The sequence below is a fragment of the Helicoverpa armigera genome, chromosome 31, assembly GCF_030705265.1.
Source record: "Helicoverpa armigera isolate CAAS_96S chromosome 31, ASM3070526v1, whole genome shotgun sequence".
NCBI lineage: Eukaryota > Metazoa > Arthropoda > Insecta > Lepidoptera > Noctuidae > Helicoverpa > Helicoverpa armigera.
This window is the reverse complement of record NC_087150.1, coordinates 2,726,015-2,753,684: the sequence shown is the minus strand read 5'-3', so window position 1 is coordinate 2,753,684 and position 27,670 is coordinate 2,726,015. Positions and strand designations below refer to the sequence as shown.

Sequence of the window (27,670 nt, the reverse complement as noted above, 5' to 3'; positions counted from 1 at the left end):
GCCGCGCCGCTCCCGCGCCGCTGTATTCGAGGGCCGGTCCATTTGATTATACGCGTAAGATCCTGCCGCTCCCGCGCCGCCGCCGCTGCCTTCCCGCTGCCCGCAAAATTCGAGGCAGAGGCCTAAGAGTCTGACACTCCCTCACGCTGCTAACCCACAGCGGGAGGGATCATTTGATCATTTCCCATAAAAAATAAATAAAAGGCTCGTGTCCGGGTTAAACGACGCTTTGCGCGGTCTACCTTGTCTTGTTATTATAGTACTAAAGAAGTTTAAATATTTATTTTCAGCCGTCAGTGCGTTGATATTCACAGAAAAATGTGTGTTTAAGAAACGGACTTTTACAGGAAGGTTGTTCATTTACGATATTATGAGCAAAAGCGACATAAGTCTTATTAAGAACCTAGAGTACTCATAGCTTTGTTTTTTAAGTGATTTTTTTATGAAATAAAATTGTATATAATTCAGAAAATATGTTTTAATATAATATATTACTAAATTTTATATGAAGTTTCGTTTTATTTATTTTGTGTTTTACTTGTGTCTGAGTTCTGACAGAGAGGAATGGAAGAAAAAGACATGTTGCGCCGACCCCAAATGACTTGGGAACAGGGCAGGAAGATGATGATGATGATGAATATATATCCTTTAAATATATACATATTTTACATGCCCTACCTAATCTAAAATCGAACTGAAATCTAAATAGAGACGACAAAAAATTTGGCGAGATGAATAAAAACACAACTCTTTATCATTTAATTTAATTATGTATTCCTTTTAGACTTCACACGGTGCCTCTTTCTCTTAGCCTGATCTTTTTTTGGTATGAAGCAGTCGACGCCGTATATGCTGTTAATCTTTATAATATCGTATTCTGATAGCAGTTCTTCATTCTGGCCTAAAGACCTCATTATTGAGCCGTCTGGGTCCTGAAAAAAAGTAGAGTAGGTATGTAGACAAAAATGGTTGGAAGACTCAAGCCAGTTTCTTCATCAAAAGTAAAAGCCAAAGTAATGTCATAAAGTAAAAGTAACGGTCAAATTCGTTTTTTACAGGCTAATGTAATAGCAAAACTAATACCTAGATAAAACGAATTTGACCGTTACTTTTACTTTATGACATTACTTTGGCTTTTACTTTTGATGAAGAAACTGGCTGTCAATGTGGGTCGATCCCACTATAGATGAAGGGATGGTCTCACCAAGGTTGCCGGGAAGCAGTGGTTGCGGGTTACTGAAGATCGAGCAAATTGGCGAACCTTGGGGGAGGCCTTTGTTCAGCAGTGGAGGTCTTTTGGCTGAAAGAACGACGAAAGCCGATTTTGATGAAATATGTCTAAAGAAAAGAACCAACGATAACCTTAGTCTGCCCGTGACCATGGATGCTGTAAATGATCCGAAACGTCGGGTTTAAACAATATTAATTTAAGCGCGATAAAATCCGTAAAAGTACCAAGTTTTATAAAAAAAAAAACAACGATAATACAATTTTGAACTTAAAAACTGTATCTAAATCGGTTCACTATAGCTTTTAAACATCTATTTAGTTAGGAGCACTGCAACTGGCAAAAACACATAGTATAAGACCCCTTTTTTGCATTGGGGGTTAATAATACTGAAGCACGAACTTACGTTGCCTTTTTTAAACGCCTGACCGATTCCGATGAAACTCCTCAACTTTATAATATTAATATAAAAGATGTGAGATCATACCCGTTCTTTATAAGTGGCGACGGTAGAGATACCAGTCTTGCCGATCTTTCTCCAGAACTGCCAGGCTGGGTGGGTGGCACTCTTATAGTCATACGGCACATCTAGGGTAGCTTCATCACGAATTTTCTCGAAGTGGTGTAGTTTATCTGACGATGAGAAGGAAATATAGAGTTTAGATATATTTTCGAGCAATTATGTACACGCATGGGAAGATCGATCATAAGGTTAAGTAACGCTTGGTGGGGTCGGTAGATGTGACTAAATTGTTATTTCAAGCAGTAGAGTGGTGGATGCTATGTTGGTGGATCCCGGCTGTCATTTGAATATCTTTGATAGTCGTTACGGGTAGTAAGAATTCTGAGTTTAACAAACCAGTCTAACCAATGGGTGTTGGATTGCCCGAGTAACTAAGTTTGGAAGGTCAGATAGGAAGTCGCTGCTTGTGGCTCACTGGTACTCAGGTATATCCAGTTAGACTAGAAACTGACCCTTACATAGTTGGGAAAAGACTATATCGACCAAAAAAACTTCGAAGAAATCACATTTTGTTGTATGGGACCTATCTCTTTTTTTATTTTTAATTGTCTAGCTATCATCACAGTTTATGAGGTAGACTCCAGTGACAGACAGAAGGTCAGCAGAATCTTAATAACAGGATACCTTTACCACCATTCCTTAAAGGAATACAGCAGTTCCAAACCCTTACCTGGTCTAACATGCCTCTGATGCACTCTAATATACTTGTCTCTATCATGGCGGGAGACTTCGAAGTAGAAGCCCAGCATTGCCATCACCATCATAGCGGTATGCTGTCGGTGCTGACCCCCACGGAACAGTTCCACGCAGCCGAAGATCTGAAGACGAGCGTAGAATAAGAGCCCTGCCTCATTAGGACGCCAATGGCAACGTCGCCGGCTACGTATCCAAGCAGTTAGTATTGAAATGTATGGAACCTAACTCACTTGGCGACGGTTTGGCAACGTCGCCAAATTGGAAGCGTGGCCACGAGCTACAGTTCTCTACGTGGCTTCTGGCTACTCTGGCTGCTTGGCGACGTTGCCACGGTTGCCACTACAATGTACACGGTAACGTGCACCTCCCTCACTCAGTCGCCAGTGTGGTCGCCAGTCAGTGTGCGATTTCTTCAGCGACGACGAAAACAATTGACTGCCGAGACGCCATGGCTACTCGAATTAGCGACCTTTGGATTCCAAAAGTAGCCAGGCCTGCGCCGCTGGCGACGTCGTCATGGCGTCTTAGTGAGGCAGGGCTCTAAGGGAGGATAGGAAAATGCTGGAACTCTTTGGGAGAATGTACCTCATAAGCTTTTGATATTCGAACATTGTAATTTTTTATAACTGACAATATGTGTCATGGAGTCAATCATTTTTGCGGCAATATATCGTTGCCGTATTTGCGTTGTTTGGGCCCCAGGTCTGAACAATAAAGGAGCCCTCCAGTGGTAAGTGCAGAATGAGAGAAGAAAAATACCTCCCAGGGACCCGACAGGGCCGTGGGTCAGTAAGTAGAGGCCCCTTATCATTCACGGGGCCCTTGGAACATGCCTTGCATACAGGGGCTTATAAAATAGCCCGTTTCTGAAGTGCTCAACCTATTGTTCCAAATTCACTCCTATACTTTGGAACCTATTAATTTAGCGATTTATTTAATCAGTTTATGCCCTATACACGCAATGTGAGAAATACATTTTGATGAAAAGACCCTACAGAACGGTTTGCAATAAGCCTGTTTTGTTTGATTGTAGTTGAACGATTCTCATTGTTTCTTTGCATGATGAAAGGCAATTCTTGTTAAGTAACACCACCTCCTTAAGGACAGCCCAGACGATCGATTAAATTGCATGATATTACGCATTGAATTTATAGTGAAGATTGCATATAATCATCGGCAAGGATATTGAGCCCTGACCTTCACCTGCGCAGAAGTGATTTATTGGTTTATTGCCTTATGTGTACAGTGCGCAAAGCGATCCCCACTCTTCCGCTGAGAGCTCATTATCCGTGCCGATAACTATACCTAATGATTTTTAGCGACTTTTTATTGTTATGCAAAAAGTTAATTCATCGTCGAAGTAGCGCCTTTGTAACTGTTAAAAAGTATGAGGTTGAAATAAAAAAGTCCAGTTTGACTGTATTCCGTTTATTTAAAAAACAATATAATTGAATAACAATACAAATGATGATAAAAAAATGATTATCTAAATAATTGACATAAAATGTGACTAAAAATTCGCTAAATATCCTACAAGAACATATTATCACAGATTATATAATAGTTACTACGTAACAGATAAATCACTCCATACAAAAAAGTCCATACCTACTGTTATAAGCACCTACAAGTTCCCCAACTACCTACAAATTCCTAGCTGCGTTATAAAATGAACCTTAAAAGCTCGAGCGCTTGATTGTTATTCCAATGCGATAGCGCACAGTTCAGTGACCGCAACCGTGCCGTGGCCGTGCTTAGGGTTGCTTCTTACAATTTATTAATATTTAAGTAGGATAACAAAGTTACGCTTATTTTAAGATAGCCTTTTTTAAAACTGAGTTTTTAAATAAAAAGTAATATCAAGAATATTTTTCTTTAGTTAACTATTGTATTGCCTACTAAAATGGAGTATGGGTACATATTACTAAATATTACCTAATACGTAAGCAATTAAGCATACATGGTACAACTCCGTCGAGTGTTGATACATACCTAAAATTGGTTTCTGCGTAGCGACACGCGTAATGTTCCGAGTCGTCATTAAGTTGGACCAGAACAATACCTACTTACACTCGAGATGTGTTTTGAGCTACTAAACTAACAATACAGTTCATATAACTAAGTAGGTATCTAAAGTAAAATAAGTACCTAATGATCTCTGTTGTTAAAATCATAAAGTAGATAAGTATTCATTTATTTAAAAAAATAGAATTACTAGATAAGTTCATAAATATAAAATGTTTCTAAATCTTACAATAGTCGCATATAAACCAACACAACTCAAAATAATCCATAAGTTTGTTAGGTAGTTTAAAAAACCTAATAAAAACCAACAGCATAACATGCCACGAAATAAAAATAATAATATTGGAACGCGCGCGGCGCGTGATACTATTGAAAGCCCTGAGCCGCGTGGGGCTACCGGTAACCCAGCGAGCGGTAGGCATTTATCGCGCGCAAGTACGTCGAGTGACAGAGGCCTGATATTATCATGAATAATAATTCTAATGATTGGATAATTGAGCTATAAAAATGTTGTTTCAAAAACTAGTTTTGGAACTTATTCAGAAAAATAATACATATATTGTATTTAAAATTCTAACTAACTTTGTCTTATGGCACCACCCGTATTTTAAGCAACTAGGAATAAATGTATGGATAAAACTACTGGATTAAAATATCTTATTTTTTCAGTAGATCAACAGATATGAGATTGCTACTTTCGCCTGTGGTTTCACTCGAGTACCTAACTCGGACACGCACTAATTTAAAAAAATACTACTAGAAATAGCTTTCTTTTTCCCAATAAGTGAGCTATCTAATACTGTAAGATTTTTTCAAATCGAATCAGTAGTTGAGATTAGCGTGTCCAAACAAACAAATCCTGAGTAGAGATATTTATCATTCAGACTCAACTTCTGCATAAAACAATAAATATCACAACAGGCTTTCAATTCCTTTTATAACGTATTTATACGAAAACCTCATTGCAAAGGAAAATATCTAGAATTGTCTAAAAGGAACGCTCCAGGATTCCTTAAAGCTTATTCCTCTTCATTCCTCATTATCCTGCACCTCTTCTATGGTGGTACTTCCGTGGTCTTCCAACTCCTCATAAGTCTCACTTCTCTGCCGCTTCGCTCGATGCATCCAAGGCTGGTTATATATCTTTCTCATAACTCCCGACCATTTTCTCATTAACTCTGTCATCTGTCTCTCAAATTCTTCTCTAACACAATCCATGTTCAAATCCAGCCATTCAATTGCATTCTCCGTTTCTCTGTTCATAAACTCTTTCTCTTTCTCTGTTAATAATTCTCCTTTTTCTGCTATATTCCTTTTTACTTCGTAAATATACGATTCTAGCTGATTCCTAACTTCCAAACGCCGTTTGCTTTCGATATCATTTTCTTTGTAAGTTGCAGCGTCGGATATCATCTGTCCTATTTGCATCTGGTTAAGTCTGTGCTCGTTTCTTATGATAACACTCTCTGTATGTCCCGTGCTTCGATCTCGAGCAAAAACGCTGAGAATTCCATTAGCATTTATGTCAAAAGTGACATCTATTTTGGCTACGCCTCTTGGTGCAGGCGGTATACCAGTCAATTCTATAACTCCTAACAAATTATTGTCTTTTGTTAAGCTTCTTTCACCTTCAAAAATTTCGATTGTCATGCGATTCTGATAGTCTTCTAATGTAGTAATTTCTTTGGTTTTCTGGCATGGTATTGGAGTGTTTCTTTCTACTACTTTAAACATCATCCCTCTAGCTGTCTCTACTCCTAGGGAAAGAGGTACAACGTCGACTAGCAATAGGTCTCTTATTTTTTCATGTCGCTGGCCGTTCAAAATGGCGGCTTGAATAGCAGCCCCACACGCCACAGCCTCATCAGGATTCAAACTAGTTGTCAAATTCTTTCCGTCAAAGAATTCTTTCAACATACTTTGAATCTTTGGTATTCTAGTACTGCCTCCTACTAAAATAATCTTCTGGATATCAGATTTCTTAAGTCTTGCATCTGTTAAAGCTTTTTCAATTGGCCCCAACGTGTCTCTGAACAAATCTGAGCATAATTCTTCGAAGAGAGCTCTGGAAATCCTTCCTATGTAGTCAATCCCATCACACAATGCTTCTACTTGTACCGTGGCCTCACTGTAAGATGTTAAAAACCTTTTTGCTCGTTCCGCTGCTGTTTTTAACCTCCTCAACGCTTTTGCGTTACCTAGAATATCAATATGATACTTTTTACGAAAATCTTCAGCGAAATACGCGACTAGACGATTGTCAAAGTCTTCACCGCCGAGTCGAGTGTTACCCGCAGTGGCTTTCACTTCATACACAGAGCCGTTTATAGATAGAATTGAAACGTCGAATGTGCCACCACCTAAGTCGTAAATAAGCACGTTTTTGTCACCTCTTCGGTCTAAACCGTAAGCTAGCGCCGCGGCTGTGGGCTCGTTAGTAATTCTTAAAACTTCTAACCCCGCTATAGACCCCGCGGTCCGTGTAGCCTGCCTCTGACTATCATTAAAATGCGCGGGAACTGTAATAACCGCCTTACTAACTTTAGCACCAAGATATTTCTCAGCGATCTCTTTTAATTTAACTAAAACCATACTACTGATTTCTTCGGGCGCGAAAGACTTTTTTTCACCTTTATATTCAACTAAAATCATTGGCTTACCATTTTGATTCGATACTTGAAACGGCCAGTGACGCAAATCCATTTGCACACCTAGATCGTCGTAACGTCGTCCAATCAAACGTTTCGCGCCAAAAACTGTGTTCCAGGGATTAAAAGCAGCTTGATTTCGCGCCTCTTCCCCTACCAGGCGCTCCGTAGGAGTGAATGCGACGTAAGATGGCGTTGTCCTATTCCCTTGCTCATTTGCTATCACTTCCACACTGCCGTGACGCCAAACGGCCACACAAGAGTACGTTGTTCCTAAATCGATGCCAATCGCGACCATATTTCAAGCGAAACTTGTTGTTTCATCAACAAAATATACTCCCGTCGTTTATGTTTGAAAATACTAACTTTGCCGCGTTTCGGGTTGTATATATAGTCTCGGCCAATGGGTGTCCAGAATTTTCTATGGTAGCGACCAATCAGAGATCGGATACGTAAGAAATTTCCGGAATAGGGTTGCAAGTGCTCGAAATAGAATTTACTCTATTTTTAGTGTCGATCAACTGAATTGGTAACACCGATTCCATTTTTACATTTACAATTAAATAAAATGATTGTGTGTTTAACTTTCAAAGAATTGATTTCTAGCTGGAAATTATGCCGGATTTCTTTTCAGATCATAAAGATTGTAAAAGAAAAATTTGAAAAAGTGCAATTTTGTTTTACTCAGTAATTTTACTAGTTGAGTAATCCCAGTAATCCTTCGCAAATTTTAGGACCCAAATTTTAAATAAACCTCGTAATACATGATCCCAATTACACCAACTAAAAATTTCCTTTAAAAAAAGCATTTTTTCCCACCCTGGTCACCCCGTTCATTCAACCCACATTGACGTCAAAGACAGACATTTCTCCGTCCTTCACGCACCTATTACTTTTTCCATATAGAGTGCAGCTATCTCTTTCAATGTTTATATTTCTATCCTTCACTTTCTTACTGAAATAATGTGGTGTGGTCTCTTTCTTATGTTTACGTCTCAACCACGTGCCTTTTGAGAGATATTAATAGTTAATTAATGTGTATTAAGGGGCCTATTTAAATATTTGTGTTACATAATTGATAAAAATATGACTATTATTTAAAAACGCTTTTATTAGATCGACTTTTATGTAACTATGTAATGGAATCTAAGGTAAAAAAATTAACCATCTTCCAATGATCGTGGCGTCATGAAAATTGGCAGCTGTATGTAGTTCTGATGACAATACAATAATATGGTACTGTCGAACTGATCTGATGATGGAGCCGGATGATACGAACTGGAACTTCATGATGGAACATCGTATCGTAGCTGTGTTTGGACTAGTGAGTAAAGTCTTGTAATGATTTTTCCGTGTATTTAAAAAAAGCGTATTTTCTACTGTTTTTTAATAAATTATTTATATAATGTTACATAAATAAAATAACGTGATAAACTAAGATTTTGTGATTTCAATATTTTACTAAGCGTGCCTTCTTTTATCATTAAAATAATTTAAGCAGGGGGAACTGCTTTAAATTCATATACTTATTTATGTAAATTGAATTCGAAAATCGTTTTATAAGTAGATAAAAGCAGTAAGTTATATTTCAAAGAAAATATTTTAATACTTAGGTATTGAAAAAGTTTGTAAAATAACACGCTGTATTAAAAGTCTCACAAAAACCGGTCTTCTTATAAAATCCGATTCGCACACTAAAGGTTCCGTACTACCTGTGAGTGAAATAGTAAAAAAAAAACACTTTGTTATGTGTGGCTACCAGCCTCTAAAATGTACTAAGGATTGTATGCAGGGTACAGTTTGACGAAGGATTTTATCAGATCGAAAGTCAACAACCCATCTTACCTATCACTGAGAGCTCATTGATTCAGACAATATGCTACCTAACCTACGTATATTGACACACACACACATAAGTTGATAAGTATGGCTCATCAGTGTCTGTGTAATTAAACATCTATAGGTAGGTACTTCAAAACTTCTTACTAAAATTCCATCATCAACCTTTGCTGAAAACCGCGTCAAAATCGGTTCTTACTATATCAATATCTAGGTACATACGTGCATGCAGGTAAAACCATAGTAACTATTAAAATAATCTGTGGTCAAACTGAAAAGGGCTGCGGGATTGTTCGCACGAATTACCGCGGCGCTGGTACTTAAAGGGCTTAAGAAGGAACATGGTCGGATTTAGTCAGTAAGAGCACAGTTGTATTTGCGGTAATTTGTCAATTTCTAATTAATAATATAATTTCTGTTTCCATTTTTTTTAAACACTCTCTACATCTCTTTTATTCTCATTTTCCTTTCGCAGGTATGCTGGAAGAGATTTCTATAGAAATAAGCATACCTTTGTTAATTCTTTCTGTCCTGTGTTTCTTTATTAAGCGTGAGTACAAAAATATGTAAAAAAATAATTGAGATCATTATTTCTTTTAAAGTCTCCTTCCCCACTCACCTGCTTCCCCCCCGTACGTCCAGTAACGTAGTCAGGGCTGGTATCCAGTATGATATAGTCGTCGTATCCTCGCGCCTCCTTGGAGTCCACCTCGTGTATCTTCACGCAAGTCTTCTGTTGTAGAATGCTGTTGACTTCTGCTATTCTGTTGCGAAGATCTTCGAGGTCAACTGGGGAGGAGAAATTGGGTGGTGAAAGTTAATGACTGGGGAAGGGCTAGGTACTTGGTATTGTGGGTAAATGGTTCTGTAATATTGTTTATTTTATAAAACGGCAAAAAATATAGGTAGGTACTGTAATTTTCAGTATTTGTATATTTAAACTGTCTACAGCTACTACTTCTGGTGACAGATGAATGAACGTGAAGAAGGGGTCCCGTTTTCTCATTTGCCCTAGAGGCTCCCAAAGTATTGGATCGATTAGTAAAATTCTTTCACTTCTAGGAAGCTGTACTATTCCTGAGTAGGCACACATAACAGCAAAGTCTTATGCCCGTTTTTACCAACAATCTCTTAACGTTTCCCTAACTAAGTGTCACTAAGCATAAGGGCTCCCCCAATAATAAAGGTTATAAGGCACACTTGAAGTTTGGTGAAAACGAAATAGGGGATCCCTAAATGTAGGTATTTGTTGGTGAAAATGGGCATGAGAACCCTAAAAAAACATTAACAACTTTAATACTACTTACATTCCGGTATTTTCTTAATAACCAGTCTGACAATACCGTCAGGCCATTTCCTCTCAGCGTAAAATTCCTTGTTAAGCTTGTTTAGTCTGACAGTCTTCGGCAATCCACTGTGAGAACGTTGCTCCATTGAACTCATCTTGGGTTTCCTTTGAAAGAACAAGGCAGTAATCCTACTATAATATTATATTAATATTATAAACGCGAAAGTTTGTATGTATGGATGTATGGATGTTTGTTACTCTTTCACGCAAAAACTACTGAATGGATTTTAATGAAACTTTACAATAATATAGCTTATACATCAGAATAACACATAGGCTACAATTTGTAAGCATATTGTTCGAAATTCTAAACCTGCGCAGACGAAGTCGCGGGCACCAGCTAGTAAAGTATACAGTCAACTTCAGGTCAGTGGTAACATCATCATCATCATCCTCCTGCCCTTATCCCAATTTTATTTGGGGTCAGCGCAGCATGTTTTCTCCATTGATACTCTTCTATCTGCCGTCATCTCACAAGTAACATCTTTCTTCCCATATCTACTTTCACACAATCCATCCATCCAGGTCAGTGGTAACAGTTTTATAGGAAAATCGTACTTATTACTATTGAGTTAAGGTGCATGACAGTTACCACTGATGTGCAGTCTACTGTACAAAGTCGTGGCAGCCTAACTGATAAAGAACTAATCTCTCAATTATGAGTGGGTTGGATTCCAGGTCAGGCAAGTACCAATGCAACTTTTCTAAGTTTGTTGTACTTTCCAAGAATATCTTGGACACAAAATGTTTCGGATAGCACGTTAAACGGTAGGTCCCGGCGGTCATTGAACATCCTTGGCAGTCGTTACGGGTAGTCAGAAGCCAGTAAGTCTGACACCAGTTTAACTAAGGGGTATTAGGTTGCCCGGGTTACTGGATTGAGAAGCTCGCTCCTTGTAAAGCACTGGTACTCAGCTGAATCCGGTTGGACTGGAAGCCGACCCCAATATAGTTGGGAAAAGGCTCGGCAGGGAGTTATTGTAAAGGACAATACTCACTCATCAGGCTCAGTTTTAGTAGCTTCCGTAACTTTCTTCCCCGTTACTTTCCTATGTTTCTTCTTCTTAACCGGTTCTTCTTCTTCAGATTTCTTCTCTTCTTTGTTATCTGGTTCAGAAACTGAACTAGACCCTTCTTCTTCTTCATTTTTTGCTTTCTCAGCGTCTAGAATAGAGTCTAATCCTTCGTTAATAACTTCTTTGACTAATTCTTCTTTGTTTATGGATTTTTCTGCTTCCGCGTCTATGCTGTCTTCTGCAGATTGGCTGTCATCTTTTGCAATTTTTCCCATCCTCTCAGCTGGTTCTATAGAGACGTCGGATCCATCCCATTCGGGCCCTGCGCCGTCTTTGCGATATTTTTTTCTGTAGATAGCATGTAAATTAACGGTTGTTGGTTGAGAGTATACGTTGAATTCACCGTAGACTTCTGACGCGTGAAGTTAAATTTGTTAAATCTGGCGTTACTTTGCGGAAATCCATGACAATGAGGGTTTTCTCTAATTTTTCTGCCACAGGGTGGCGCCACGTATGCGTCTGGTCCAAACAGCTGTATAGTATGGAATTGTAGGGTCTGAACTAATTGTTTATTGAAATTCTGTTATATTGGAAGTGTTATTGATTTTATTATGGACTACGGTTGGAATAAGTTTTCCGAACTAAAAATTGAGCTTAGAAAGAGGGGTGCAAAAGTCACTGGTACTAAGGAAAAGCTCGTTGAACGGCAGATAACGCAACGTACTAGAATTTGTTTACACAATATGATTTAGATTTTTTATATATTCAACTGTAATTGTAAAACACTAATGCAGTGCTTTAATTATACAATAAAAATCACTAAAATCGTTCACGGTTCATAGTAAAGATAAGCACTTTGACAAGTACCTGGACCTGACGCCTCGGTGCTGCCATCTCGTGGACGCCATTTTAGAAAACCCTCATTAGGAAAACATATTGTTAGCTGCCAGTAGTTACAAAGAGGGCAGCAGAGACGAGCGACCATAGACACCTCGCCATTCAGCCGTTCATCTATGCTTGGAGGATTCTTTTTTCGAACGTCATTGTGACTAGACATGTTATCGTTTGACAGAATAAGATTTTGCCGCGTTCTTGACTAATCTTAGTTGATTTTCATGTTAAAGCTATTTCTTGTAATTTCCTCGTTAAACAAACCTGCTTCTGGTTTTTAAGATCAGAAGTGGGATAGTCTCACTCCCACTATAAAGTTTTTGATTTCAGTTTAGATTCATTGGCACTTTTACTAAGTACGACGCGGTGTAAGGATATCCGCCATTACCGAAGTTTTTGCCGTTCTATTTTATTTTGTAATGGATTGCAGTGCGTTGCAATCTACGCAACGGTAGATTCAAAATGCTATGCAGGCAGCTCGAGAATTGCCCGAGCTTAGTACGCTGATGCTGCTCTCGTGTGTTTTGGGTGGAATGAGTTTCTGCCTATGTATTGCTGTGGTATCCGTGAACAACATGCCTTGCTCCTACTATGCTCCAGATGTTATGGGAAGAATTCTGTAATGTACCTACCTGTATGTGAATGGTGAGATCAATCCGATTTTATTTAGCCTTCATGTAATACATGTCTTGTAATCCATCTTGGTGCTTTATTGGTTAAAGACATACTGAATGTGTATGAGAACTTGAGTTAGATAACTAACAGGCTTACTGTGTAAATGAGCCCAATAATATTTATTTCTAATCTTTCTGCTCATGAGAGTTTCAACAAGTACCTACACAGAAATATAAGTTTACTGCTTTTGTGATATAAATGCACACTGATTTGATATTGACTTACTCAAATTGTTTTCATTGAAATGGAATAGTTAAAATTATGCATCAGGCTCTAGATTTTTGGTGCCATTTTACAATTTACAAATTGAAAGTCTGTTTTCAGACCTTAGTTTTTATTTTCTTTTACCGATTATGTAATTCGGTTGCATTAATTTTTGATGTTAACTAATGTTCAAATCTGTAACATGACAATGCTTGAGAGTCTGTCAATTGAACGGTTGGTTACCTTAGCCAGATGCTTGCTTGCTTGTCTTTTGACTACAGGTATTGAGGATAAGCCTAAGCCGTGTGAGCTGATGGTGTAAGCGCTCCAGGTGCTGTGTCATTTGACATAGTAAGAGTGCTGTGACACTTCATGCTCCCCGGGTGCTGTGCTGCTGCACAAGCATGCTGTACAGAGTGCTGACGGCCAGTATCTCGTTTGGTATACTCCGGTAATGAAAGCCAGTGGATAGCAGACCTGGCATATCATGCTTTGAGGTCAGGTGATCTGTTCTATTGTTTTGATTACACATCTGAAGTAATTATGCTCTTAGCTGTATTAAGCGAAACAATGTGTAATAATGTACCAACCATTGGTATTGTCACCTATGAGTATTCTGTGTAGCAAAAGCTGAAGTGAAGTTAACTACACGTAACTTATCAAACCGTAATGGTAGTTGTGTTTTCAGCGTTGCTGATACATGATTAGTAATAATGATATTTCTGAGACATAGTTTCAAAGTTATGCCTTGAATTTATTTCTTTGAGAGCGAAAAGCTTTCCAGATTTGACGAAAGATTTTGAAGGTCAGAAGTGGCCGAACGAAATGTATGTCGTAAGTGCTTGTTCGCAGAATTATACACGAGAATGTGTAACGGCCGTGTCGTGGCCCAAGCGCTTCTGTGCTGGTGCTGCTGATTGCGGCACGAGCGCTGCTCTGTCGGTGCTCCTGATCGCGGCACAAGCGTTGCTGTGCTGGTGCTCTTGATCCTGGCACGAGCGCTGCTGTGCTGCTGCTCCTGCTGGTTCTGTTGGCTTATGCCTTCCGAATAGTCTGAGCCTCTGGCTTATGGCTTCCGAATAGTCTGAGCCTCTGGCTTATGGCTTCCGTATAGTCTGAGCCTCTGGCTTATGGCTTCCGAATAGTCTGAGCCTCTGGCTTATGGCTTCCGTATAGTCTGAGCCTCTGGCTTATGGCTTCTGTATAGTCTGAGCCTCTGGCTTATGGCTTCCGTATAGTCTGAGCCTCTGGCTTATGGCTTCCGTATACTCTGAGCCCCTGACTTATGGCTTCCGTATATTCTGAGCCCCTGGCTTGACTTGACTATGACTTCCGTATATTTTGAGCCCTTGGCTTGACTATGACTTGACTATGACTTCCGTATAGTTCAAGTATTTGTTCTTGATAACATCTTTCTTGATTGATAACACATTTTTGCGCTTAAGTGCACGCTTGCGCTCACGGTATAACTAATCAGTAAGAGTAATTGTGTTTCTTCTTACATGATTTATGTTTCAGGCTTACACTCCAAACCAGGTTAATAATTTACATGATTTCTTTGTATGTTGTGTGTGTTTATGTGTACAACTAATATGTTTCAGCCTTACACTCGATACACTTACACTGGGTGGTATACCAGTGTTCTGTTATTAATTTTGTATCTGTTATTTGATTTAAAGTTGACGTTATTTATTTGCGAGTCACTGGGTGGTATACCAGTGTTCTGTTATTCATTTTGTACTTGTTATTTGGTTTAAAGTTGATGTTATTTATTTTTCTTTCTTTAAATGGATTAGTACTTTGTTTGAGGTTTGTAAGTCCTCGAATAATTTTTATTCTGAAAGTGTCATTGTTCAGAAAAACGATGACGAGCACGATAACCAATCGAGATTTAAATATGAAGAAATTGAGCCAGGTCCAACTCGCTTATTGCATGTGCAGGTGTTCCGAGACTCAACCAGGCTCACCCAGATCCTGCCGAGGACGTCAGGGTGTCAGGAGAGGCCGTGTTAGCTGCCAGTAGTTACAAAGAGGGCAGCAGAGACGAGCGACCATAGACACCTCGCCATTCAGCCGTTCATCTATGCTTGGAGGATTCTTTTTTCGAACGTCATTGTGACTAGACATGTTATCGTTTGACAGAATAAGATTTTGCCGCGTTCTTGACTAATCTTAGTTGATTTTCATGTTAAAGCTATTTCTTGTAATTTCCTCGTTAAACAAACCTGCTTCTGGTTTTTAAGAATATGTTAACATCGGCCTAGAAGTCGGTGGCCTTTACACTTGTAAGGTAATTCTGTTTAATTTACGTAACTTCTGTAAGTTTTAGTCTGTGTTCAAACCAAACTGACTATCAGCCGCCGAATGTCAGCGTCTACGCATAAATTACGCATAACGTTTCGTCGGTTAGATGTGAACGATAAAGTGAATATGTAAGGAAATACAATAGACTGCGTAACGTTCGCTCACATTCGGCGGCTGGCAAGTGGCAACCAGTTTGGTTTGAACACAGCTTAAAGATCTAAAATAAAACAATTCTATAAGCGACTTACGGGGTTTTACATTTGTTTTAAAATTAAAGTTGATTTCATAAGCTTTCGTATACATATATGAGCCAAATGACAAGCGTAAAGGCAGTTAAAAAGTTATTACAACGAAATTAGGGATCAATAAGGAAATTGAAAAACCCCACAAGTGGAATCAAACTACAGAGTTTATTTTACATACTTTATTTATTCATTTAATCAATTACAATGTTTATATTAATACATATTAGATAGAGCTTCGTTTCCTACTTATGGGGTTTCTCAAATCACCGAAATGGAAGTCACGACCTGGAATTTTAAGAAAAATATTAGATTTAGTCAAATGCAAAGGGGGTCTGGTGAATTTGGTAGCATATACAGTCTGCCATACTTACTTGTTATTGCTGAAAATACATAAAATTTAATTAATTTTTGAAAAAAATATTAGGTAAGTCTACCTTATAAAATTCTCTGAACAAAATTGACAAAACTCGCTGCGATTTATTTTAATAACCATCTAGATCCCTAGCTTTGTGATTAGGAAACTACTTAAGGGTTTATTATACTTGACTAGATTCAGTCTTCTAATGATGCAGTTACTAAATTCAGTCAAGTGTAGTCGCATTTCTAAATAAATCATTTAGAAACCTAATTAGGTAACTGAATTTAGTCGAGTGTAATAAGCCCTTAATACGGAGCTAATGTCAAAATTTATCTCTAACCGCAAATTAATGGATAGAGACAGCTTATAGAAATTCACCAATAGACAAGTAATGCAACCTACTTGTAACGTGTCTCTTCAAAGAACCTTCTTTCTGCCTTCTTATCATCCTCTGTGGTCGAAACCTTCATGTCATTCGTGGTGTTCTCAATTTGAACTTCTGTCAATTCGTTGACAGCTTTCAATTTATCTTCCTCTGGGTTAGTAACGTCTCTTTTCTTTCTATTTGGAGTCAAAGATGGCGTGGTATCGTCGCCTTCGCGCCTATGCATCTTATCATAAGAATATCTATTCTCAACTCCCTCATGGCGAGTCTGTTGTTTAATATATGGTCTATGATTCGTAGAATACCGTACAGCCCCAGATTTAGTAGATCTATAAGTTTTCGGGCAACGGCTGTCGTATCCGAACTTACATTGTCTTTGGTAAGTTTCAATAGATTCAGACGTTTCGCAGAAGGAGGTTAGGTTAGCTACAGCATTATCAACCATAGATTTTGCATAATCGGCTATAACTTCAAGTATTCCTAGAATATCTGATGCATTGGACCGTTTTACGTTATCCGGTTTTTTATCATCAACTTCAACAGTTGTATTAGAAGTTTTATTGCAGTATTTCTCTCTTGCATGTTTCAAAGCTAGGGCAGATACCTTGTAGACTTGTTCTATAATCTTTTCTGTTTCATTGGATATGCCTAGAGCGTCTAAATTTGCGTTGATATACTCAGAACCATCTTGCGGAGTCTCTTCAATAGGTACTGCTTCTGCTAAAGCCATTGGTTGGACTTTCTGAGAAGAGAGCACAGTAGGAGGTGGAGTTATTTCAGGGTTTACTCTCAAACTCTTGTTGGTTGGTGGTTCCACTTCTCTCTTACGCCTGGCTACTCCTGGGTAAGACTGGCAGAGTTCAACCTTCTCTTGTCGGTCTCTTGCTCGACATTCTGGTCCATATATTAGTTCAATTTTCTTCAAGTCCAAAGGAGAAAGACCGACGCGATTTTGTTTGATGTTGTCCTGGAATAATTTTTGATTTTTAAATGTTCAAAGCAAATACAAAATTAAGATTATAATAGGATTTTATAGGATTAGTTCCAGAGATGATTGAAAAACAATTGCTTGTACATGGTAGCTGCCAAGTGTAGAATTATCCTGAGCATATTATGGTGTTTCGTTGGGGAGTCTGTTCCACCATATTTTCCCCAGCAATAACACATATAGGAAGTGGTGAAGGGCGGGCGGTTTGGAGGCTGTCTTATGTGAATTTGACCTTCAATTAGTGCTGATACTCAGCTAACTTTTAACGAATGATTTTTGACTTTTTATGCTTTCTCGCGCAATGAACAGATTTTGATGAAACTTGACATTAATATACACATTTAGACTACTTTTGATCTGTTTGCGGGAAGTAGTTCCTTCAGAAAACGGGTAAAACCGCCGAAAGAAGCTAGCTAGCTAGCTCATTACCTTAAACATGATAGTCCTATGTCCATTCTTGCTGTACTCCCGTTCTCCGAAGTGCATGACGCTGTTTACGTCGTAGGGTAATGACCAGATCCTAGACGGCAGTACGCCACTCTTTGTGAATAGTTCCACGTAACCTAGGGGAGGAAAACGAAGGATTTGTTATTGAAGGATGGGTAACATTATTGGGCAGTATAGAGCAATACCAGCCAGACTAGGCAATTGTAGTAATGTACTGGCATTTGCCAAACATTTTCATGCTGTCATTGAACATCCTTGGCAGTCGTTACGGATAGTCAGAAGCCAGTAAGTCTGACGCCAGTCTAACCAAGGGGTATTGGATTGCCCGGGTAACTGGGTTGAGGGGGTCAGATAGGCAGTCGCTTCTTGTAATGCACTGGTACTCAGCTGAATCCGGTTAGACTGGAAGCCGACCCCAACATGGTTGGGAAAAAGGCTCGGAGGATAATGATATGCCAAACATTTTCGGTATGGTTGTTTAAGAGGATGCATGAGATACCCTATTGCAGAAATATTGCAACAGCCATTGATTGCTCGGACATCAATGTATGTAAAATATTTTCGTAATGGCCAAGCAATAACAAACGTTGCGTACGTTTAGACGCGCCTATTGTATAATGTACATTGGTAACACTTTCGTTAGCGTACGATTGTCAAACTATATTTATTCTCATTAGTTTAATGACAATAGCAAAACAAACAAACATAAAGTTCAAGAAACTGGTGTCATTATGATATATAACTTATGAGAATATAAAGAAAAGTATATTTGGGAATGTTGTTTCTAATCATGAATAGATCCATGTCTTTAAGTATAGGTCACTAAGCACCTGTCATCCTATGTACAAGTTTTAAAAAATCATCATCATCCTCCAAGCCTGGGGCGTCTACCAGTCTATCCGAATACAGCTGAGTACCAGTGTTTTACAAGGAGCGACTGCCCTATCCGACACCCTCACAAGTCTTTAAAAATCTTCAATCTTAAATTATGTTATCGTCCTTTTGTTGCCTATACCTACCTACCTACTTATTTACTGTATCCTGTTTATCTGGTCAGTGCAATGTTCAACGACCACTGTGTTTAATTACTCTGAATGATAATACACATATATAAACAAGATTAGCTGACCACTTTCATTGGATAAGAACCTGCTGTGGTAACATCAATATGGGCATGTGATCAGAAAGAATGAGAGTCATGTTGTGAGGAAGGTGATGAGTATGAACGTGGACGGACATAGTGGAAGAGGAAGACCAAAGAAACGATGCATGGATTGTGCGAAAGTAGATATGGTAAGAAAGAATGGTACTTGTGAGATGACGGCAGATAGAAGAGTATGGAAGGAGAAAACATGATACGCCGACCCCAAATAAAATTGGGGTGAGGGCAGGAGGATGATGATGATGGTAACAGCAACATTTAAGTACATAGGTATAATAATGATGATGATCCAAACCGATTTTCAAACACGGCAGCTGTTCTCCGAAATTAGCCAGCTGCGCAGGAAATATTATAGTGCACAAGCATTACCGCAGACACAGGTAATCTGACTTGTCCCAACTACGTTGGGGTCGGCTTCCAGTCTAACCGGATGCAGCTGAGTACCAGTGTGCCACAAGGAGCGACTGCCTATCTGACCTCCTCAACTGCGCAGGAAATATTATAGTGCACAAGCATTACCGCAGACACAGGTAATCTGACTTGTCCCAACTACGTTGGGGTCGGCTTCCAGTCTAACCGGATGCAGCTGAGTACCAGTGTGCCACAAGGAGCGACTGCCTATCTGACCTCCTCAACCCAGTCTCCCGGGCAACCCGATACCTATTGGTAAGACTGGTGTCAGACTTACTGGGTTCTGACTACCCATAACGACTGCCAAAGATGTTCAAATGATAGTGATGATAAGGAAAAAAAGCAACTTTAATTCTGAAGTATAAGGTAAAATATTGCTTGGCAAATTAGAGATTGGAGACAATTGATAATTACACACTGGAGTAGATTGATGCGCTAGAATATATCTGATATCAATAAGGTAAAAGTAAATGTCATAATATTAATAAAACAATAGAAATACTAAGTACATAATTTATTTAAACAAAAACAGCTGGTATCATATTATATCTTATCAGTTTCACTGTACTCGAAATAAAGTCTATATTAGCCAATATTTTACACCTTATCAATCAATTAGCTTCTGACGAAATCGAATCGCTTTAATAATTCATAAGTAATTCCATAGCGACACAAAATTACATAAGCACCTTATGTACATGACATAGAGTTAAAATTGGCACAGCCGTTGGCTCCGAAGGAGGTGAGCCGGCGCCTCCAGCGATATCCAAATGGGTGTATTTCACATTTTTGTCTTCCAAACCCCCAACTTTGATTAGAAAGCCTCCTGCAAGCTGATGATGACGTGCCTTCGCGTCCATGTCAACCTGGATTAAGTCTTCGCCTTTGCCCTTTCCATTGTTGACTGTTAAATCCTCAGGACGGATGACAGATACTTCAAAACCTTCGCCGACTCGAGACCCACTGAATTGCAAAGCAGACGAATGATTTGTACTCCTTGCACTGTGGTTATCAAGCGCTGCAGTATAATTCCCGTAACACAATCTTGCGTGTCCTGTCAAAGTTGCAATAGTATACAAATGAGGGTTCAACTCTTTGACAGCTAATTCACCCATTTTGAACAACGAATCTGCCATCGCAAATCTTCCTTCAGCATCTGTGTTTGTCACCCGAACTGTTTTACCACTCTTTGAGACCAGTAATTCATCGGGTACATAAGAATCTTCGCCGATAGAGTTTCTGCAGAGACAAAGAACGCCTATGACCTTCAAATGAGGTGGTTTGAGCAAGGAACAAGCTTTTAGAAAGCCAGCGACGGCGGCTGCTCCGCTTTTATCTCGACACATGCCCGCCATTTTCCCTGAGATCTTCAAATCGGCTCCACCAGTGTCGTAGGTCACTCCCTTGCCAACTAGAAGAAGGGTTTGAGTTACTCTGCTTGGGTCTGATGGTCGATATTCAATTTCTACGACTCTAGCCTTGTGTCTGTCAATTTGACTCGCTGCTCTGTTGACAGCCGCTAACAATGGATATTCTTCGTTAATAGTGTTACTATCATCAATAACTTTAATGAAGATATTACTGTCACCACTAAATGATGATTTCACGTAGTTCACAATATTAACTGGAGTCATCCTTTCTGGGTCACCCCCAGCGATATCTCGAGCGAGTATTCTAGACTTTTCCAACGCTAGTGCATTGCGGACAGTCTTCTCAAATTGTTCGCTTAACTTCTCTTCGGAATGCAGACCAATCCATGATATATTCTTGGTGTTATCCCTCTCTCTTGTTTGTAGTGGTATGTATAAAGCTTCTAAAGCACCCAGGATACAGACTAATTGTCCATCGGGGAAGTTCACCACATTTTGCACAACCAGGAGAGGTTTCTTCGCACCAGCATCCATAGCTCTCACCATCCCTTTATAAGCTGCTTCTCTAACCACCCTCGCATCATGATATGGGCTTATCTTCCCAGTCGGAGACAGCACCAATCTTTCACCAGACACATAATCACAATTCCAGACAGTTGTAGTTTTATGTATATGCTTATCAACTTTGGCAATTTTGTCGATAAAACTCTGTATATGTCTTGGTAACGGTACTTGAATGTCTTCAGGATACAAAATGAGGATCACGGCGTCATAATCAACTGATTGCAAATTAGTTTCAATGAATACATTTTCGTATAGTTTATACTCGATCGCAGACATTTTGTGTTCTCTGCAGTCGCCGCGACACTGATTATTTTGTGTAACAATACGCTTATCAAGTTAAGTATTATATTTATTTATCTTGTTACGGAGTTTATTATCTACTTTAATTTATGAAGATATTATGCTGTTATCTATATAATAATAATGGATGTGAAATTCTTTTGTTGGCGGTTGATTGTTGTTTATTGTTCGTGAGCCGTGGCTAAGTAACAGCCGCACAGGTCGACCGATTATAATGGCGATATATATTGGCGCGGTTGGTTCCTTAGATTGAGCTATGGTAAAGTCATGCTGAGTTTTCCCGTGTTTCGAAAGCTGCCATTTAAACATATTTTTTCAATTGTTACGGGTAGTGAAAAGCCAGAAAACCTGGCAATGGTGGTCTGAGGGGGTACTGGATTGCCCAAGTACGGTAGTTACGTTTAAATATTTTTGTTATTTTACTGCATTTTACTTTAGATTGTTTATTTTCATTTCATACTCAATCAACTTTAAAATAACTATGTGTAAAGTATATGTAAATTTTCATAAACTTACTAGTACCTTCTTCGGGGAAACTATTATTTTAAAACTTACTTGGCTCAATATTTTCGACCAGCACATCAATGTAAGCGTCCCGGTTCATGCGGTTATGTTCGAAGGGCATTCCGAGAGCTCTCATGATCATCATATCGATTTCTGGTGATTGGAGACACCCGTACCCCAGTTGTATTAGCTGTGGAAGAATATTGTTGATTAACGGGGATTTCTATAACCTATAAAGAACCACTCGACCGATTTTGTGCAAACTTCCCATAAGCCATCCATCTAAAGATCATCATTTAATAAATCTAAACGGTCCTATAGTTATCGGCACGAATCTTGAGCTCTGACCTTCACCTGCGCAGAAGTAATTCATTGGTTCCCTTTTTGTGGTATGAAGTGAGGCGCGGGGGCGGGCTAAAGCGGTGATTGGCCCGCAGCGCATCGCGTCATAGCCGTCACTCGGGATTGGTTCTTTGCTAATAAATCACTTCTGCACAGATGTAGGTCAGAGCTCAAGATTCGTGCCGTGGGAGTCAGAACTATAACAAAGCCTAATCATTTGGTTTGGAAAGGTAAGTCCGCCGTTCTAGAGTTACAAAATTAAACGAAAAGTGGCATTATTTTTTATAACTTTGTCAACTTATAGTTAGTAAGTTTTATAGATCCGTATATTTTTATTTTGTTGTACAAAAAATGGTTATTGATATAACGAAAGATGTTTATTTACATTTTGTAACCGATTGTATGGTCACAGTCGTCATAGTAGGCACGGCGCGGCGGCTACGCGAAACCGTTTTACTGACGCGAGCGCGAGCGTAGCTTCAAGCGCGTAAGAAATAAGTGTTCATATTTTGCCAATTTTTAGGCGGATAAAAATATTTTAAAAAATACTGATGATGCAAATATGTTTTGTTATTGATTTTGAACCACCAGTTTTGTTTTTGCGCACTGCTTAAAATGCAATCTATACTAATATTATAAAGCTGAAGAGTTTGTTTGTTTGTTTGAACGCGCTAATCTCAGGAACTACTGGTCCGATTTGAAAATTTCTTTCAGTGTTAGATAGCCCATTTATCGAGGAAGGCTATAGGCTACTTTTTATCCCGGTACGGGAAGTAGTTCCCACGGGATGCGGGTGAAACCGCTGGCAGAAGCTAGTCCTGTATATGTAGATGGGACAGGGAAGTTATATAAGCTAGTAACTTACATGTGGATGATAGTTAGAATGTCCTTCATTGTGTATTTTGCATCTCCTCGCACCGACAGGGTTGATAAAGGTCATAATATGCTGGTTATCATCCGGAGTCACCATCACGGGCGCGAATTTCAAACACGTTTTGAAAGCAAACATGGATAACGCCGTCATGATGGCCATTGATTGCTCATGGTCTGAAAGAGGTATTCTTTAGATGTTTCAAGTTTACTTAGGCTTACAAAAGAGTGTGAGTGACATTAGAGGAAGTCTGAAAGTAGCGCCAGTTACAGAAAAGGTGAGAAATAGAAGATTGTCATGGTATGGATGGGCATGTAATGAGGAGGGATGATACCTACGCATGCAACAAAGTCTGTGCTAGGTATTAATGTAGATAGATGGAGAGGAAGAGGAAGACCTAAGAAAAGATGGATGGATTGCCTGAAAGATGACATGAATAGGAATTGAGTGAGTTTCAGTATGACGAGTGACAGGGGAAAATGGAAGAGGATGACATATTGCACCAACCCCAAATAAAATTGAATTGCAGGAGGAAGAAGACGAAGGAGTATGGTTACCCAGGTAATTGGGTTGTGAAGGTCAGATAGGCAGTCGCTCCTGGTATTCATACTGGTATTCAGCTGCATAAGGCTGCATTCTACTAAACAGTTGGCCGACAAATTGCCCGATGTATCGCAATTTTTTTTACATCTCGATTTCAATGAAAGTTTTCAATACGTCTGATACCGGCTGAATACCTGATGTTTGTAATGTGCGTACTACCATTCATCTTCTTACAGATTTAGGAGCCAAAACAAACTATCGGCCTACTTAAACTTGGCAGTGTGCGGGTCATTTTTTGAGTATTTTAACGTAAGGACGAAGGGTGTTTTTATGGAATTGGCGGCATAAAGTCTATAAGTTATTTGTACTTACCAAAATGTTCAGGATGGATGTAAAAAGGGATTGTAGCGTTCGGCCAGACAATAAACGATTTTTGTGAGATTACTGTAACAAAAAATTGTGAGCAAAAAGTATGTAGGTAAATAGGTATCGTGTTTCCCCGACTTAACACTTAAATAACGTGAATGCTCTAAGTTATATATAAGTGACGTAAAACTATGTAGGGGTTTTACATTTGCTTTATTTTATAGTAACGTACCTAAGTTAATTTCCTAAGCTAGGTACTTGCGTTGGCGAGAAGGTGTTTTACACTTAGGTACGTACATTTATCCCTGAAATACTAATAAGTATAAAGGCGGCCATCTTGGGTACATTTGTTGATGATTTCACAAAAATTGTTTAGCTTTCACGTCAATCCTCTTGGTCGGATTGAAATGAAATAAAAAAAAAATGGCGCCCAAGGCGGGTTTCGGCCACGGCGGCTGTTCACATATAAGATCAGCCAGCTGTGCAGGACATATTATAGTGCACGAGCATTTGCACAGATACAAGTGCACTCACTATTCAGTCGTAGCCGATGGGACGGCAATCCGACACGACCGAAGAGAGATCGTGCGGAGGACCGACATTTACGTGCTCAACGACGTGTACGTAAATATCAATCGCCAACTTCCAGACTACGGGCTACATTGTGAAAGTTTTAGCGATTTCGGCCCGAGCCGGGAATCGAACCCGAGACCTCCAGCATAGCAGTCACGGTTGCGACCACTAGACCAACGAGACAGTTGAAATGAAATATGGTAGGTAGGTACCTATATAGTTGGTGTTTGAGTGTCCATGTCCTTTCATGGGCTACTTTTGCCCGGTTACCGTGGGGAATCGCTAATACCTATCATACATTAGACTCACATAATAACTCACGTTTTGAATCCGCAAGTTGGTCGTAACTGGAACATTTTTCTATAAAAAACACAAATAATAAAAAACTAAATTGTAAAAATTTCAACATCGCCCTTACTCTAGATACTTTTAGAAGAAAAAATCTAATTTCGTTTCAAATTTTTTATTGCATTTTTTATGGCACCAAAGTTATTGAAGCGAATAAAAATTGAAATTGTTTTATGTGGGAAATGTAATTTTTAAATCTATTGCATGCTTAGATTATGTAACCATCCGGAGACGACTGCAGTTTTCTGCCAATCTGCCTACCTCTCTGCCAAGTCTATTTGAGAGCCGCTCATACTCTCAAGTCAAGTTTTTCCTTATATTTGTCAATATCAGTAATCTTTGTATGATCTGTTGTTTTGCTTAGATGAATGCGAATGAGAGATAGAATTGATATTATACCTACACAAGTAATATCAAACTCCTATCTCTACTAAGCAAAATCAGCAGAAAGAGTATTCGGAACGGTCGTACTACTACTTATGACGTTGACGTTTGTGATCGAAAATGCATAAAGCTTCCACTATTGGTACTTTTTCTCATAGGAACGTGTTACCATGGCGGATCCAGTGGGTTAATGCTCTGAGATCACGTTGGCCAATCAATATTTTGCAATAATAATCTGTTTTGAAAATATCAATTGACTTCTCTCTTTCTGGGCGCAGCTTAGTCCAAGGGAAACAGAACTTTACTAAAACCTCGAGCAATACTCAACCTTTTTTTTAACGGGCCACTAAAAAATTGCTGAAACAAAATCGGCCAAGAGCGAGTAGGACTAGCGCTGGGCCCACGTCCAATAAATTAATCTAAAATCAGTGACAGACCTTTCATTAAGAGAAAATAGAATACACTGATAGCAATAATGCAACTTATTAATAGTCATTAAGTCAGGAAGAAAATTGTAGTCAGAAGATCCTACAAGAATCTAGAATCTTGGCCTTCCTACAGTCTAACAAAGCGTAACTTTGCTAGATAATCATATTGCTATAATTTTTTGGTTTTCATTTCATTTATCTTTTTTCCACTTTTCTTTTTGTTTTATGGACCTGTAGATATAGACTAATATGGCGTCTTTAATGTAAATGTTGTGTTTACCCTTAACTGCCATATGTATTAGAATATAACTTAAGGTTCTTATGTATTGTGTATGTGTATGTAAATAAAATGTGTCCATTTCGACCGCGCGGCCACCTCATAATTTTTGATGAAACTTTGCCAGGAATTAGTAGTAATTTGTTACTTTTCACTCCTCTTTTCCTGAATTTGTTACAAAAAAAACCAAGCCGCTATAACAAAGAACAGTTGGCCGCTAGAACCGCCACTTGCCGTAGTCATCGCCCGTGATTACTCAGAAACTATACAATGCAGATAGACGAATGATACATCAAAAGAAAGGTCTTAATTTGTTAAATTTGTTACAAAAATAAAAAAGGTCAAAACGTAGATATACAAAAAGTTATGCAATGTTAAGTTTTCAGGTTATGAGTAGGTAAGTATATCACCGTAGGCACCAAATTATAGAGGCTAATGTGTATAGAAAATTAGTCTTTAATTTGTTACAGCGAAAAAAGACAAAAAAGTACTAGAAAGCAGGTTCAATAATATGTTAGAGTCGATTTTAGTTGGCCGCGCGGACGGCAATATGCCTAAAATACAATTTCGTTTTTCTCGTTGTTAAAAGTAGGTTTTAGCTTAATTAAAGTACTAGTCGATGGGTAACGTAACCTAGTTTGAATAAATATAGCGAATTTAACTGCAGCATTCGTATTTTAGGAGATATTTACAAAAACATTGTAATATTGTTTTTAATATTGTACATAATATGTACAATATTAAAAACAATATTACAATGTACAAATATTGTGGTAAATATAATATTATTATATTTACCACAATATTTGTACAAGCGGTGTTAACCTATAATTAATTGTTACACAAATGTAGGATAACATACATCTTGTGCTGTTAATGTTAAGGTGTAAACAGTTGTTGGTTAACCTCAAATAAATAAATAAATAACACAGTGGTATGAAACTGTATGAGAGTAGGGTGTCCATGCATTTTCACATATTCGAAATTTTCGTTATTCACGTCTTATTTTTTTAGGGAGAGTGCATACTTTATAAAAATCAAAGTCACAAATAGATTAAAATTTGTTTATTTACAATCAACACAAAGGCAAACAAATCAAGTAATAAAAGACAACCAGATAAATATAAAATCTTCATAAACTAACATAATATTTATAAATTAACTGACACGAAAATATGTGACACAGAATGTAGACATATTTTAGGTACTTATTTCAATTTTAAAAGAATTGTCGTCGTAACAAAAATATTTATTGTTATTTAAAAAATGACATTTATAGTGGCCTATTTTTGTGCCTGGTATAAATTCTATAGTACCAACTAAGAAATAATAATTATCCTTAATGCTAAGAGTAATCGGCAATTCAGTGAGTAAAACTGAGTCTGCAGCTCCGTTTAAATCAAATGT

At 38.5% G+C, this 27,670-nt stretch overlaps 3 protein-coding genes across 3 annotated transcripts; all 3 read right to left on the bottom strand.

Annotated features, from left to right (window-relative positions):
* Positions 1–754: 754 nt before the first annotated feature.
* LOC110378640 (uncharacterized) lies at positions 755–25,330 on the bottom strand. Its single transcript, XM_064043175.1, has 13 exons — positions 25,136–25,330; positions 24,260–24,331; positions 23,339–23,520; positions 22,183–22,321; positions 17,803–17,936; positions 16,403–17,352; positions 16,014–16,022; positions 11,306–11,671; positions 10,267–10,412; positions 9,579–9,748; positions 2,422–2,569; positions 1,716–1,861; positions 755–932 (listed from the first exon to the last, which is right to left on the bottom strand). The coding sequence occupies exons 1-13, from the start codon at positions 25,233–25,235 to the stop codon at positions 768–770; spliced, it is 2,727 nt and encodes a 908-aa protein (XP_063899245.1). The 5' UTR covers positions 25,236–25,330; the 3' UTR covers positions 755–767.
* LOC126054394 (heat shock protein 70 A1-like) lies at positions 5,479–7,125 on the bottom strand. The gene has a single exon (XM_049839980.2). It carries the CDS (start codon positions 7,122–7,124, stop codon positions 5,502–5,504), a length of 1,623 nt encoding a protein of 540 aa, XP_049695937.2. The 5' UTR covers position 7,125; the 3' UTR covers positions 5,479–5,501.
* Positions 19,895–21,656, bottom strand: LOC110378622 (putative aminopeptidase W07G4.4). Its single transcript, XM_021337968.3, has one exon. The coding sequence runs from the start codon at positions 21,601–21,603 to the stop codon at positions 20,071–20,073; it is 1,533 nt and encodes a 510-aa protein (XP_021193643.3). The 5' UTR covers positions 21,604–21,656; the 3' UTR covers positions 19,895–20,070.
* Positions 25,331–27,670: the final 2,340 nt, after the last annotated feature.